The 16276-nt window shown below is 35.8% G+C and overlaps 1 protein-coding gene across 1 annotated transcript; it reads left to right on the forward strand.

Annotated features, from left to right (window-relative positions):
* Positions 1-4257: 4257 nt before the first annotated feature.
* On the forward strand, positions 4258-7168 carry LOC147286167 (SGNH hydrolase-type esterase superfamily protein). The gene is made up of 6 exons (XM_086239343.1): positions 4258-4507; positions 4666-4793; positions 5160-5286; positions 5401-5513; positions 6049-6298; positions 6951-7168. Exons 1-6 carry the CDS (start codon positions 4258-4260, stop codon positions 7160-7162), a joined length of 1080 nt encoding a protein of 359 aa, XP_086095469.1. The 3' UTR covers positions 7163-7168.
* Positions 7169-16276: the final 9108 nt, after the last annotated feature.

Consider the following 16276-nt stretch of genomic DNA (forward strand, 5'->3'; position numbering starts at 1 on the left):
GATATGATAAAGCAATATGATATGATTAATAGTAGGGTTAGATATATCACATTTTTATATCATAATGTCATAGGGTTTAGGGTTTAGGGTTTAGGGTTTATGATAAAAATGTGTTACATATACTATATTTTTATACCATAATTTCATACCACCTTATGTGGCAACTTACATGACATTCATACATTGGATACTAAAAAATAAAAATAAAAACCCAAAAAGAAAAAGAAAAACGTTGTCCAATAAAGTAATGACACGTCAGGTGGTATAAAAATGTGGTAAGTATAGCATTATTCTAATGTTATACCACCTTATGTGGCAATTTACATGACATTCATACATTGGATACTAAAAAATAAAATAAAAAACTCAAAAAAAAAAATTGTCCAATAAAATAATGACACGTGAGATGGTATAAAAATATGGTATAAAAATGTGGTAAGTATAGCCGACACACACAAAATGTGGTGTAAATATGGGTGCCTCTGGGGCCAAAAAAAGCCGACTTACAACTTACAACACCTATTTATTAATATAAAAAGTTGTTTTGAAACTGTTATTCTATAACATTTTATAGGATTAATTATTTTATAATTTTGTTTTAATGCTACTACAACATCAATATGCAATGGTATTTAATCCATGAATTAATTAGCTAGAGATACACCCATTTATGAGGCCCAATTTGATATTAATCCATCCTTTTGATATACACTCATTTTTGAATTTGCCACATAGGATTATTCATTTTTTGTAGAAGATTCATTTTGTGATTTCCTCTTTTACCCTTTGAAGTGAAAAAAGGTAAATTTTTTGTTTGTCAATTAATGCTTATTTCAAGGTATTGTCATGATTTTTTTTTTTTTTTTTGTAATTAATTGTCATTAATTTATGAAGTTGAATATTAAGATTTTCCATTTCTGGTTTCGTTTTCAAATTTCAAAATTTTATGTGTTTTCCAAATTAGTGTGTATTAATGGCTTACTTAAAAGTTTTGTCATTTATTTTTTTGGTAATTAATTCACATTTATGTTTGACTTTGTAAATTAAGTATATCCTTTTAATTAATTTAGTTTTCAAATTTCAAAATAGGTCTGATCTTGTCCAATTTAGTGTATTATCATATAGAAGAAACATCTTGTACTTATTGCAAACATCATTAAGCTTCCTTCTCACATGTTCTCTTGGTTGCAATATTCTCACATGATCTTGTCCGATTCACCTGTTCTCTAGGTTGCAATATTTTATCATCACATGTTTTCTAGATAAGTAACATATTATTTTGTTTTGGTTGTATTTGTGGTTTCTTCGATCTTCTTCTTCTTCTTTGATCTTCATTTTCTTTAATTTTTCTTCCTCATCAATCTTCGATCTTCTTCTTCTTCCTCCCATATTTTTCTTTGATCTTTTTTTTTTTTTTCAACACCAAGCTCTCCATGATTGTTGGTGTTATTTTTCTTCCACATTTTTCTTCCTAAGTAAGAGGTGATGAAAAGGAGGTTGGATTTGGGAAGATAGGTATCTTCTTCTTGACCTGAGTGATAGGTATCTTTTTTTTTTCTTCTCCTGTTTATGTACCTAATCGAGTCCAAGGTATTGGTATTTGTATTGTGATGGCTTTGTTATATTTTTATTAGATATATTTTTTTTTAACCCAAAGTGGAGGCTTACTGTGTTCATATTTTAAATCTATATTATAGGTATATTATATGTATATTGGGTGTTTAATTTTTTGTATTTAAGTGTTTATATGTTGATGTGAATTGGTAACAAATGTTTTTTGAATTGGATGCATGAATCATAAAATTTCATCAATAAAAACATTCAAAATTAGGAGTAATAAATATATCAAATCATAGATCTTTAAAGGTTCCATTAACATACAGGTATTAGCACCTAAATTTATTAACCAAAACTACCCAGAGCCCCTTTCTTTCTTTGCGGGCCAACTATCACAATTCTATTATTCCTTTGCGGACACCACATCCACTGGATCCCCGCGCTACAGTAAAGCTCATCTGCCAGCGCATTGTTTTGACGAAAATAGGGATAACAAAAATTAAAAATACCTGCCGTGTCCTCACCAGCTGCAACATGCCAAAACACTAATAAACTGAAACTGCAAGTCAGCAACTCCAATAAACTGCAGTTTCAACTCTAATAAATTGCAGTTTCTGCAGTTTCAGTTCATTTACAGTTCCATAAACTGCAGTTTCAGTTCACTTGCAGTTTCAGAAACTGCAGAAAGTTCACTTGTAATTCCAGAAACTGCAGTTTCAGTTCACTGTAAACTGCATAAACTGCAGTTTTTTATGCAGTTTCAGAAACTGCAGAAAGTTCACTTGTAATTCCAGAAACTGCAGTCAGTTCACTGTAAACTGCATAAACTACAGTTTTTTATGCAGTTTCAGTTCACTTGCAGTTTCAGAAATTGCAGAAAACTGCAGTTCTAGAAACTGCAGAAAAATGCAAAAAACTGCAGTTTGACTTAAAATGGCATAAATGCATAAAGAGAGAAGATGAACGTGAAGAGAGAAGAAAGAGAAAGACAAAAAGGAAATAAAATGGCAATTGACCAGATTTCAAGATAAGCCAGCTAGCTGCAACTTACCTTGTTATTAAAAAAAACTAATTGGTGCACTAGAGAGTAAAAACAATAAGTAAAAGGTACCTTAGAGTAATTAATATTGTTCAAATTGAAGCAATGATATCTTTTGTAAATATCCACAAATTTATGCCTAAACCATTATCTGACGTGGAAAAAAAAAAAACCCACACACATTTATTTACCTACTGGGCCTACTCTAAAATTGAGTATTGAAAATAAAGGTATATCTAAATGACTCTTAATCCATCTTGTAGCTTTGTTCTCTGTCCAAACTCTTAACACTCATGGAGTTGTGCAGAAAATGAGAAGATAAAGAGTACGTAGAGAACGTAGCTATACATCCAAACAGTCTGCTAACTGATTACGGCGGCTAGCTCATGCCCCCTCAAGATACAGTTATACAGTTGTACTAACTGTATAACTAAATCTTTGACCAAAGATATCTGATAATATACCAACATCCCCCCTCAAGCTCATGCTTAAGCATGAGATTGGACCTGAGAAATCGAAGCTTAGGAGAATTAAGAGCTTTGGTGAGAATATCACCCAACTGCATAGAGCTAGGAATGAATCCGAGCTTCAAATCACCTCGATTGACTCTCGATCTCCTTCACAAAATGATAATCAATCTTTGTGTGTTTAGCCTTGGAATGAAACACACGGTTGTTAAATAGAGCTATAGCTGAGACAATATCATTATGCATGACAGGTGGTGAAGCAAGAAAGTAGGTTTACTCATACTTTAAAAAAAAAAAAAAAAAAAAAAAAAAAACTCATTTACAAAAGTAGGTCTCACCTCTTTATTACATAGATGATACCCAAAATGGTTAGTAAAGCTTTAATTTCACAATCTGGTCAGTTTACTTGGCAGCCAATTAACCTGTAGTAGGCAGCCAAATATGAAAACTCAAAGCAGAGCAAGTGAACTTTGAAACCCTTGTGCATGCTTTTGTTACAAGACTGTGTCTTCACAGGAACGTTGAGCAAAGAGTCGGTTGCAATTGGGCTTATATTCACAGCCACCCCGAGAGGGAAACACCTAACAAATCAAATTATGCTGACTTAAAAGGAGGTGAGTTGGCCAACTCCTTGAGATTTTACCAACCACCAAATCTTACAAAATTTGCAGATTCCAAATTAATTAATTTTGAAGTTAGAGCATATAATTTAAAATTAATTAACTACAAGTGAAGATGTGTTCAAAATATTATATATCGTCAATAAGGTTCCAAAGTGATATATTACTCAACACACTCTCTCACGTGTACAATAACTTGAGCCAAATATATGTGAGCCAAATATACTGGATGACGTGGAACATATGTGGCCCAAGATTGAGCCTAAAACGTGGATTATTGTTATTTTTGATATTCGTACACAATACTTATTATTTGGATGAAAAAAAACTCATTATATTATATATTGTAACACAATACTTAATATTCTGAATGTGAAATGTTCACGTGCTATATATTAAGCTCACACTACAAGTATTTCCCATGGTTTTGAATATAATCACCTAACATGTGAAACTTGGGGACTTAGACATCACTAAATTAAAATGGCACGCACATAGTGCCTCTGAAGATACTATAAATTCTTGTCCCTAACTGCCATTTAATTATTTTACAAACAAGTGAGATTATTGAAAGATGGAAGCAATATTGGGGATGGCTTTATTAGCCACCACCACTACCACAATTTTCACAACCATGTCAGCCATGGCTTCAGCTGCATCCACAGTGACATTTGTGTTTGGTGACTCCTTGACAGAAGTAGGAAACAACAATTATCTGCAGTACTCTCTTGCAAAGTCAAACTATCCTTGGTATGGGGTCGATTATGAAGGCGGTCAAGCTACCGGCAGGTTCACTAATGGAAGGACCATTGGCGACATAATATGTACGTATTCTCAACTTTTGGATAATAATTTTCTGTTCCTTTATTTTGCAGATCGAAATTTGATTTTCCAGAATTCATATATAATTAATATGTTTTTTTAATTTTGTATTGTTTCTGTTTCTGTTTCTCTTTTCCTTTCTTTGTTTTGGAATTTGCAGCTGCAAAGATTGGGATTCCATCACCACCACCTTATCTTTCCTTGTCACAAAATGATGATGCACTTCTTAAAGGGGTTAATTATGCATCTGGTGGAGCAGGAATACTCAATGACACTGGACTCTACTTTGTAATAATCAAATTTCTTTCAAAATACTATTTATGTTCACTACATATATTTATTCCATAATCTAAGGTACTATACATGAGTAATGTCTCTTACCAAGACAGTCTAGCCAAACTGCGAATATAGACTACATAGTTAGACAGAAATTGACTTACTATATATATATAGGATTTTTCTCAGGTGTGGATGATCTGCGCTCATTTTTTTTTTTTTTTTTTGCCGATGCGTATATCTGGTATAGAATTATGTCATTCTATACGCTTCCGCATAAAAAATAAGTGTGGACATTCTCTTTAGAAGACTATATATATATATATATACCTATATAGTTCGTACATTTAACTTTGCTTCTATTTCCTTTTCACACAGATTCAGAGATTGTCTTTTGATGATCAAATACAGAGCTTCAACAAGACAAAGGAAGCCATCAAGGCTAAGATTGGGCCAGAGGCTGCAATCAAGCTTTGCGCTGAAGCTATGTACTTCATTGGAATTGGTACTCTATCAATGCATGCGCAAATGAAATTTCTTTTAGATGAATTAGAACTCATTTTTTTCATGGGATGTTGGTACTCAATGTAGCATTTTTCTTTCTCTTTTCATTTTTCAGGCAGCAATGACTATGTCAACAATTTCTTGCAACCCTTTTTAGCAGATGGTCAGCAGTACACTTATGACGAATTTGTGGAGCTATTAATCAGTACTTTAGACCACCAACTTACGGTGACAAATTCTCTACAATCCTCTTTCGAGAAAAAAAAAAAAAAAAACTTGAGTGGGACGGATATATTACAATATAATACTAACATAGTGGACCTAATTGCTCATAAAAAGTCGTGCATTAATATTTTAGGATTTTTTTTTTCAAATTTAGTAACTTTGGGTTATGTCCCAAATGGATATTCTAAGGGGTAATTTTGTCTTTTCATCATCATTTCCTCTCTGCCCCCACCCACCCACCCACCCACCCACCCACGCCCCACCACCTTCTCCTCCTCCTCCTCCTCCTTCCTCTTCTTCTTATTATCAATTCTTATTTTTCATTCCTAATACATGGTGTGTATTGAGAATGAAAAACATTTAACACATGGCTTTTCATGTGTGACTAGACTCACCACTTCAAGCATGATGACATGAGATGATTGTCCCACCCAAGTTAATTTTTCTCATCCCCTTTCATGCATTAATATCATTAATTGTGTATCAATTTCGAAAATCAATTTTGACGTGCAGTGTGTATTTGAATTGCTTGTGTTAGAGTCTCTACCAACTGGGTGCTAGAAAGATGATCTTCCATGGTCTTGGTCCCCTTGGCTGCATTCCTTCACAGAGGGTGAAATCAAAGAAAGGCCAATGCTTGAAGCGAGTGAATGAGTGGGTGCTGGAATTCAACTCCAGAGTACAAAAGCTCATTGCCTCTCTTAACCGGCGCCTCCCAAATGCAACACTGTCATTTGCAGATACGTATCCAGATGTTTTCGACTTAATCAACAACCCCACTGCCTATGGTAATTACTAAACTCGATCATTCAACTGTAGATTAGTTTGGAGACATATTTTATGGGCATCACATAAATTTTTTTAATAAATATTCAAGTGTTTTCTTTAAGTGTTTTATAAATATTATAAATATTTAATATTTAATAAATATTCACATAGATTAAGCATCTATCAAGTGATTTATAAACCAAATTAGACACTATATATTAACAACTGGTTTTGCCAAATAATCAATTTTAGCATTTCTAGTAGCGCTACCAAACATGTAGTGTGCATTTGTAAGAAGTGTTTAATTCACTTTTGTTGATAGCACTTTATTTAGAAGTACACAATTTTTTATTTATTTATTTAAACACTGTGATTTCCGTAAATGTATTTGAAAGTGTTTCTTTAAGAGGACTTAAAAACACTAAAAATGGTTAATATATAACAAAAAAAAAACACAACAATTTTAACTATTTGTCAAATACTACCAAGAGCAATTTGAAGTATTTGAAAGTGATTTTAAGGCTAAAGCACAACTTACATATATGCCCTTAACGACCGTAGCTGGTAACCTATGGGAAACTCATGCAATTGTAGATTAGATTGGACGACAAGTTACGTAAAACAATATATGTAACAGTTAGTAATTAGAGATTTAACTTTGTTGTGTTTCAGGTTTTAAGGTTTCGAATACCTCATGTTGCAATGTGGACACAAACATTGGAGGGCTATGCTTGCCCAATTCAAAATTATGCAAAAATCGCAAAGACTATGTATTATGGGATGCATTCCATCCCTCTGATGCAGCAAATGCAGTTCTTGCTGACAAACTCTTCTTGAGACTCTTCTCAAAGTCTCCTTCCCTTGCACCCACACTTTCACCCTAATTTCACACCTACCTGATGATGAAGCATATATATATTACTGGTAAGTCATTGTAGACCACATTAATATAATGACGAATAAGGGATTCGATCATGCAATTAGGGTTAATAAATTGGTATACTAATGTATATCAACTAGTTGTTAGTTTAGTGGTATTTGTTTCTCCAATGTTGGAAGTGAGACAATTTCGATTCTCCCCTCCCCAGGTCATAAAAAAAATCGGCGCACTAATGTAAAAGAACTTATGTTAGCTGAAAATCACACGCGCGAAGATAAGGACAGAGCATTGTAGTCCTTTGCAAGGTGTATATATTGAGTTGCAAGCGTGCCACTACACAGCCTAAATTAGCTTGTTGGGCCGAACTAGAGACTTATTCTTGGTCGAAGTTCATTTTCATGTCTTGTAAACAAGGAATTTGTACTTTTGAGTCAGATTTTGAATACCAAAGTGAAATTGGTCTAATGGTAATGGTGTGAATGAACTTGTACTTACAAGTGAAGCCTTAGTTGTGAAAAATAAAGCAGGCAACAATAAAAGTAAACTTGAATTGTAAACTTACACCAATCGTACGTCAATATCAAATGAAAATCATATTATTAAATGGGAAAGCAATACAATAGGGAGAGACTAAGCAATATACAGGGCCTAGCAAAGTTAAACCAAAATTAAATATATATGACGAAAAATAATATTTTAAATGGACTAAACTATTACAATGATTACGCAAATGATTACGGACTAAACTATTACAATGAAATGTAAAAAAGGTTGTTAATTGGAGAACAAATTAATGAAAAAAGACGGTTTTTTCCTTGTTGTTACATTGGAGGGAATCGAATCTTGGATCTAGCCTAATCCTAACCCTTACCCACCCACCCTCATTACTATGGCTAACCCCAAATGCTTCATTGTTATGTTTTTTTATCTATAGGGATTTATGGAAAACTTTTACTTACTCGCTGTGTAGTTTTAAGGATGCCACTTTTTATAGCTTTATGTACTATGCATAGTTTACATGTTTATCTAAAATTGCACGAAGATCTTTACTTACAATCGATTATTGTCCCAAAGATCCTTATTTGTGCTAAAATCAATTGAGGGCAAAAAAATTCTTAATTCATATACAATAAAGGGAAAGCCTGAAATTCCTCAATGCGTATACAATAAGAAGAGGAAACCTGAGGTTGCATGACTTTTAATTAAGGACTTAAAGTTCCTTGATCCTCATCATAAGAACCTGCAGTTCTTTATCATATGATCAATTACAACATATATAAAGTTTGTATGACTATTTGACAACCCAAAGTTCTAAAGGGGACTGTTTGTACCATAATTTTCAAGAGGCCCAAGAATATGATGCAAGCCCAGGTCCAAGGCCCAACTTCAAGGTCCACTTAAGATGTCCTTAGTGAATAAAGAATGTCTTCTCGGCTACACCAAGCCAAGAATTTTATGGGTTGAGACCATTAGAGTAGTGACACGTGAGTTTAAAAGGCTATCAAAAGCTGGGTAGTAGCTGTCAAAGAGGATAAGCATCAGAATCCTAGGTTGTTCAAGACCATACACGTGTCAATAATCAAAAGGAAGGTTGCCTAGGGTTTCAGAGACACTCATCCACCGTGTGAGACCTCAAAGATAAGGGGATGCTAAAGTTGGCAATCACCTCCTCGCTTGGGAATTCAACACTTGGCTTTGTGTGAAATTGAGGGAAGTATGCTTGCAACCAAATCTGAAACATCCACAATGGACCACTTCCATTTGGATCCATTCACCTGACCGTTATGTCACACAGGCACCGATAAAGATTCGCCAGCACAAAGGGCCCTAAAGCGAGCGCTCGGCCTGATGCTAAGGCATCGGCCATACAAGCGAATTCCTGCACAACTTTATTGCTTTTTGCACAAAAGACATACTTACTCAGCCAATAGGATAGGAAGGTTGAATGCTCATGGTCAGTCACTAGTCCAGTCCTTCGGTTTTAGTGCTTGGTGAACGTTTCATAGCTGGTAACTGTGCAAGAAGTCTTGACGTCCCTTATAAATAAATGTCACCAATTCACCTTGACATGCTCATTCTTGTCGAGCTCCTCCTCAAAGAACGGAGATACAAACTCGTCATGTGGTCTGAAACCAAAGATAGCAGCCATGTCTAAAACAGTGGGGGTGAGTCACCCATAGGGGAGATACAAAGCATTCATGGTCGAAGACTAGAAACACAGAGCCGGTGCAAGAAGTGGACGATCAAAGGTCAAAGCCTTGGTTGACAAAGCAATGACATCCCTGATACCAAGAGCTTCCCATACTATTGACTTCTCAGCTTCAACTCGTTTGTACCAATGAAGCCACTCAGAATTTGGGACAGAGGTAGGCCACACAGTTTGAAGTTTTCGTGATACCCAGGTTCCCCAAAGCCCGCCATGATAAAATGTGGAATGATCCACAAACTAGGTATTCATGGTTTCTTCCACAAGAATGGGCATTTTCTTCCTAAAGTAAGGACCCAAGGTTACCATAAAACCAGGTTCCCTCACGAAACCAATGTCAGAGAATGAAACCACTTCACTCTCAGCTTAAACCAATGCCTCGCGAAAGAGTAAAGGGGCAATCGCATCGTTGAAAGCCTTGGCTTCTTCGCCCATCTTCTTTGAAGTAACAATCTCCCTAACCTGAGCCATCTGAACATAAGAAATTGGATGAAGAGATGAAAGTTTTGCTTTGAAAGATGAAGAACACAAAGGGATTATGAAAGTTCAAAAAGGTAGAAGCTTTTAGACTTGAGAGTTTGAAAACTTGAAAGCGTAAAAATGGGAATATGAGGAATGGGGGATTTATAGAGGAAATTCTGGACACTCGAAGAGGCGGTTCTGGGTAATCAAATGTCTTAAACGGCTACTTTTTCTGGATTGATTTGATGGATTGAGATAAGTTAACATCCGTAATTTTTAGCCCATTTACTTGCTTTATTTAAGTTTTATTATTTCAAGTTTTATTTTAAAAAGTATTTTAAATATTTTGAAAATTTATTTGAAAAATAAAATGTTTTGGGTTAATTTTATAATCTTTGTTTAAAATTAGTTTGACCCATTCTTTGACTTTTTGAACTATTGATCTTTTTACTTCGATTTGTAGCTTGTTGGAAAGGTCTCGAACACACGAATACGTGGGCGCAAAATGTACATCGATCAGAGGTACAGTTTGAGAGATACAAGCATGTGAAGCGATGGGCATTTTGGTAAATTTGCAAACATGAGTTTTAAAAATCCAAAATCACATTTTTATCTTCATTTCTCTCTCCTCATTCACATTCATGCAACCCCCTGACACACTCATTATCTCTCTTCTCTCTCCTCCCTTTTTGGTCACTCTATTTTTCTCTCTCCCCGACTTCACTCCTTTTTTTTCTTCTTCTCCTTTCTCTCTTTTCTTTTTAGTCCATCCTTGTGCTTCTCTCTCTCTCTCTCGGCATCTCTATGCCCAGCTCACCAGCGCCGACCACAGCCCACCTCATCTCTTTCTCCTTCCTATCTTTCTCCTTCATCTCACCACCTACCGTCGAAACCATCGAAAACCCAGCCCCTCCTTTCTTCCTCCCATCATGACCTCAGCTCCCCCCAAAACCCATAAATCCCACCAGCCGAAACTTTTGCAGAAATTTTAGGAATTTCCAAAAATACCCAAATTTCGGCAAAATCATCGAAATTTGACTAAGAACGAGTTGGTATGGTGTTAAAATTTTCATAGCAAAAAAAAAAACGAAAATTTCTATTAACTCCTTGTTTCTATCTAATTTTGTTTCCACTTTAAAGGTTTGTATTAGGTGATTTAACTACCTAATTAACTTGATTAAAACTACAACCAGTAATCGAACCCCAATTTTTGTTTATGTGATGACTCAGGGACTAATCAAACAGACTTAAATTTGAAGCTACAGATTGACACTTGAAAAACACAACACAAATTTGTAGCCAACACAAATCAAACACACACAAGGATTAAGTGACAACCTATACATTCAGAGGACTCATCACAATAGGCATCCTCGTATTATCCACAACTACAGTGGTGTGTGATCGATTAACTGGATAGTTCAATATAACATATAACAACATCAAGCATAAATTTTCAAAGCAGATTCGTGTTTAAATATCAAATATGTCAATAAACATCATGACACAGAATGGAGAAGAAAGCACATAAAATGTTCACCTAAAAAAACTACAAAAGGTAAAAACTAAGGGTCTTTTTCAGCTAACCGGGCAATTCACTATGCAAGAGGTTCAATACAAAGGTAGCATACAACATACAAGCTCAATCACGAAGTCCTAAACTAAGTGGCAGCTTCTTAACCCTTTGTGCAACTTCAATAAGCTAGGCAATCAGTAAATCATGAAGTAGGCAGCTCAATTTCCAAGCTCATCAATTCATGGCATCGATTCACACCAAGCACAACGGATTCTTCAATGTTTAAACATGAAATGCAGATTTGGATTCTATAAAAATCAACCTCCTCAAGCTAAATACATGAAAAAGCTAATGGAGAATCCTAAATCTAAAACCTAAATGAGAGTGTTTATAAATTTGTGAAAACTTCAAGAACTCACTAAACACATTCAGATTAGGGGTGGGTTCGGTACGATTACCGTACCGAAACACCCATACCGAATTCCGACCGATTGGGGTCAAGATGAGGTTTTTGGTTCCAATACCGTACCGACGGTAGGCGGTAACGGTTCACTTCGGTATCGGTCGGAGAGTGGCGGCGTCGGAATGGTATTGAGCCTGCCGAAAACAACACCAACAACCAAATTAAAGAAATCAGAGAGAGGAGGAGAGATAAGACAGAGAGATGGGGAGAGATAAGAGGGAGAGAGGGAGGCGACGATGGTTTCTGGTGGAGTTCGTGGTGGTGGCAGGGGTCTGAGATGGTGTTAGGAGTCTGAGAAGACAGAGAGAGGGAGAGAGATAAGACAAAGAGGTGTTAGGAGCAGAGGGTGAACTCCGAGAAGGTGTGGCTCAGAGAGTGAGTGAACAGAGGTGAAGGACGAGGCCAGAAGAAAACAGGCGGAGACTAGAGGTATGAAACTCGTCTCCATATGTCTGTGTTGTTGGGGTAGCGACTGACTTCCAGTCTTCCACTATGATTGTGAGTTATGGCTTCTGTTTTTCTAAATTCAAGGTCAATGAAATATGAGCTTCCATATTTTTATTCTATAGGCCCAAAAGCCCAACCTTCAGCCCACCCAAACCACCAACACTTGAACGTGTAATCCTCTCTCTCTCACTCTTCACTTCTACTTCTCAGTTTTCATTCTTCGCTCTTGTAGGTTTCTCTAGATCTCTTCAATTCTTCCTCTTCCTCTTCCAGTTTCAAGCTTCATCTCCATTTCTGAGCTTCTTGTGGCTGTTCTTGGGATCATCTTCTTCTTCTAAGCCTCACAGCCTCAGTGCCTTACTCACTGACTCAGGTATTTCTTTTCTCTTCTTTTGGTTTTTGATTTTTTCTAATCTAAGATTCAAGAAGGGTTCAATTACGATTTTAATTGAAATGCCAACAAAAAAATCTTGAAATCTTGAAGATAAGATAGAGGGTTCAATAAAGATAAGGCAGGGGTCTGAGATGGTGTTAAAAGTCTGAGAAGACAAATGGTAAAAAAAAAAAAAAATAAGACCCACAAACCAGATCAAAAATAGAAGAAGGTTTCTGCAAATCTGAAACCAGAGAAGAAGAAGAAGAAGAAGAAAATAAGAGAAGAAGAAGAGGTATCGGTACGGATCGGTATACCGTCATATGAGTATATCAATACTGTTTTGATTCCGTTTTTAGTCGATACGGTACAGTATTTACTCCGATACCGAAAATTAAAAAAAAAAATACCATACCGATCGGTATGGTACTGATACGGCAACGATATTTTTCAGTAAATCTGTAAAAAAACCCAGCCCTAATAGGCATCCTCGTATTATCCACAACTACAGTAGTGTGTGATTAACTTGATAGTTCAATATAACATATAACAACATCAAGCATAAATGTTCAAAGCAGATTCGTGTTTAAATATCAAATATGCCAATAAACATCATGACACAGAATGGAGAAGAAAGCACATAAAATGTTCACCCAAAAAAACTACAAAAGGTAAAAACTGAGGGTCTTTTTCAGCTAACCGGGTAATTCACTATGTAGGAGGTTCAATACAAAGGCAGCATACAACATACAAGCTCAATCACTAAGTCCTAAACTAAGTGGCAGCTTCTTAACCCTTTGTGCAACTTCGATAAGCTAGGCAATCAGTCAATCATGAAGTAGGCAGCTCAATTTCCAAGCTCATCAACTCATGGCATCGATTCACACCAAGCACAGCGGATTCTTCAATGTATAAACATGAAATTCATATTTGGATTCTATAAAAATCAACCTCCTCAAGCTAAATACATGAAAAAGCTAATGGAGAATCCTAAATCTAAAACCTAAATGAGAGTGTTTATAAATTTGTGAAAACTTCAAGAACTCACTAAACACATTCAGATTTTAGAAAATCGAAAACAAGTTAAGAAAATAATTTTAGTTTTTGAAATTCAAAACAATTTTCTTACTTGAAAAGATGAGCTCTCACCAATGACCCCAAAAATCTCAAGAGCATGCACACCCCAAAATAATGCTCATCTACAACAAAGAAAAGAGGCTGATTCAAACCTATACCCACGACACCAACATGCTTACCTGCTCGTGCCACCTGGAAGCCAACCAATGGCTCTCCGCAAAAGACAAATTGAAGACATATTCTTGGTGTCCCATAAAAGATTCCTAATACAGTTATAGATAAGAATGTGGAGCTGTAAATCAACAAATTCCTCATTTTGCAAAATTTCCAAAAGAGACAACCAAAACATGTACCAAACATGTAACTTCATTTAATTGATGAAAATGCATGTGTAGTGAAGGTGTGATGAAAAATGTCTTTATAATCAGTGAGAACTTGACAACCAAACTTAAAATTGATTTCGTGAAATGCATGAAATGTTTTATACCTTCAGGTTGTAACAGCCCGACCCAAATTTTCACTAGGATTTTAAATTTTTATTTGTTGTGGACTTAAAAAAAAAAAAAAAAGGGAGACAAAGGAAAGTTAAGTTGTGGAAACCAGAAAATTTGGAGACAAATATGAATGTTTGGAGATTTATTTAGGAGTAACTAAATTAAAGTGAATAAAGTTTGGGAACTCAAAGTTTAAATTTCAAGCCATTAGAAAAATGGTGCAAGACGAGTGAAGCTCATGGGAGTTACGGAACAATTTTCGGACCTCATAACCATGGTTGGTAAATTATTTAAGAACATTGATGTTATGCCCTCAAGAGAAAAATTGGGTTTCTAATGGGAATTAATTGAGAGGTATCTTTTAAAATTTTGAAATTTACATGGTTAAATAGAGTTTAAACGTAAAAACGCGTAGGCGAAAACGGATCCTAAATTGGAGTTTCGTGGAAAGAAGAATAGATATTTTTCTAGAAGGGGCATCTTTGTAATTTGAAACCCAAGCATTTTAAATTAAAAACCAGCCCACACACTCTCTCTCTCTCTCCAGACTCTTCTCTCTCCCGCACTCCCTCTTTCTCTCTTCTTCCTCGCACCCTCCCCCTGCGCACACATCAGCCACCCTCAAGAACTCACGCCGCCGGCCAACCCAGACCAACCCAGATCGCCGGCAAGCTCCTCTCGCCGGAGCCAAACCGTGTAGGCCCCTCCTCTCGCCGACCAGCCAGTGTAGCGACGCGAAATCGCGACTAGAAGCTAGCCATCGCTGATTTTTCTCGCCGGATTCCAACCACTTCCAACCTCCTTTCACCTCTATTTCTGGCGAGACGATTGTGGCTCGAGACGATCCGGCTAAGGATCGAAGCTAGAATTCTTGCTGTGAGTGGACTTTATTTTACGAATACTCTTCTAAAATTCATGTTTTAATCATTTGGTTATTTGAATTTGTTTGAGAAATAATAGAAGTTGAATTGGATTTTTGTCTTGGAAGTGTTTTCTTAAATTATGATTTTATTATTTAATTCGGTTATCATGAGTCTTGGCTTAGAAATATTGATTGAGAGTTAGACATTTTCTTTATGAAATTATGTGGTGAATTTCAATGGTTTAAGTATCTTTGGACATGGTTTGATTGGAGTTACGAGTTTTATGAATTTAACTGGACAATGATGTTTATATATACATTTTTACTTTTGTCAAATATGTTGCAAATGGAAGATCACGGAAAGACTCAGTTCAATATGATATTACGGATTTGTTCCATTTAACAGAAATTATATAGATTTATAAGATATTTTATTATTGAGATATGTTTGAAACGAGGTGATTTTTGAACGGTCAAAAATCTTGTTTGGGCACGAATGTTTTCGATATTAAAATGAGTAGTTTTAAATCGTCCTATTAGTACCCCCTCAGCAGGTATAGATTTGCTCTGCACTCGCCTAGAGATGACTCGGCGGTGTATGACCAGCATTTGCTCTACACTGACCTAGTTGGCGGTGTATGACCAGCATTATATATTGCTCTGCACTAGCCTAGTCGGCGGTGTATGACCAGCATGACATATTGCTCTGCACTCGCCTTGAAATAACTCAGCGGTGTATGACTAGCATTATAAGCTCTGCGTGTACGTATGACCAGCATTACATTCTGCTCTGCACTTGCCTAATCGGCAGTGTATGACCAGCATCACAAGCTCTGCGTGCACGTATGACTAGTAGTTCCCTGGGTTGTTATGAGTCCTTAAGATCTTACCTTAATTGAGTTTCAAATTGTGAGATTCAATTATTCGACTATTAGTGTTCTTATTGAAGTTTTAATTAATATTGCTACCTAACATATTTTGTGGGAAATTTTGAAGCCTCTAGTATACTTGAGTTAGTTAAATCTATGCACTTGAAAGGTTCATGATGTGTTTTAGAAAGGGTTGTAAATTGTTTTTAAAACTGGGGGATTTCAAAACTAAGTCTGATTTTTAAGTAAAAAGGGTTTTAAGTATGGAAATACGTTCACGAAGGGTTATATACTACTAAATTAGTTTATGTCTACTCACTGAGTTTCCTCTCACGTTTTGTTATTTTGT

Source organism: Dryas octopetala, chromosome 4 (genome assembly GCF_963921425.1).
Source record: "Dryas octopetala chromosome 4, drDryOcto1.1, whole genome shotgun sequence".
In the NCBI taxonomy this organism is placed as follows: domain Eukaryota; kingdom Viridiplantae; phylum Streptophyta; class Magnoliopsida; order Rosales; family Rosaceae; genus Dryas; species Dryas octopetala.

Bases quoted from the DNA above. Each gene is read 5' to 3' on its own strand.
- LOC147286167 (XM_086239343.1), top strand. From the start codon at position 4,258: ATGGAAGCAATATTGGGGATGGCTTTATTAGCCACCACCACTACCACA. The intron at 4,794-5,159 runs GTAATAATCAAA...CTTTTCACACAG, and splicing joins ATGACACTGGACTCTACTTT to ATTCAGAGATTGTCTTTTGA. The intron at 6,299-6,950 runs GTAATTACTAAA...GTTGTGTTTCAG, and splicing joins CAACAACCCCACTGCCTATG to GTTTTAAGGTTTCGAATACC.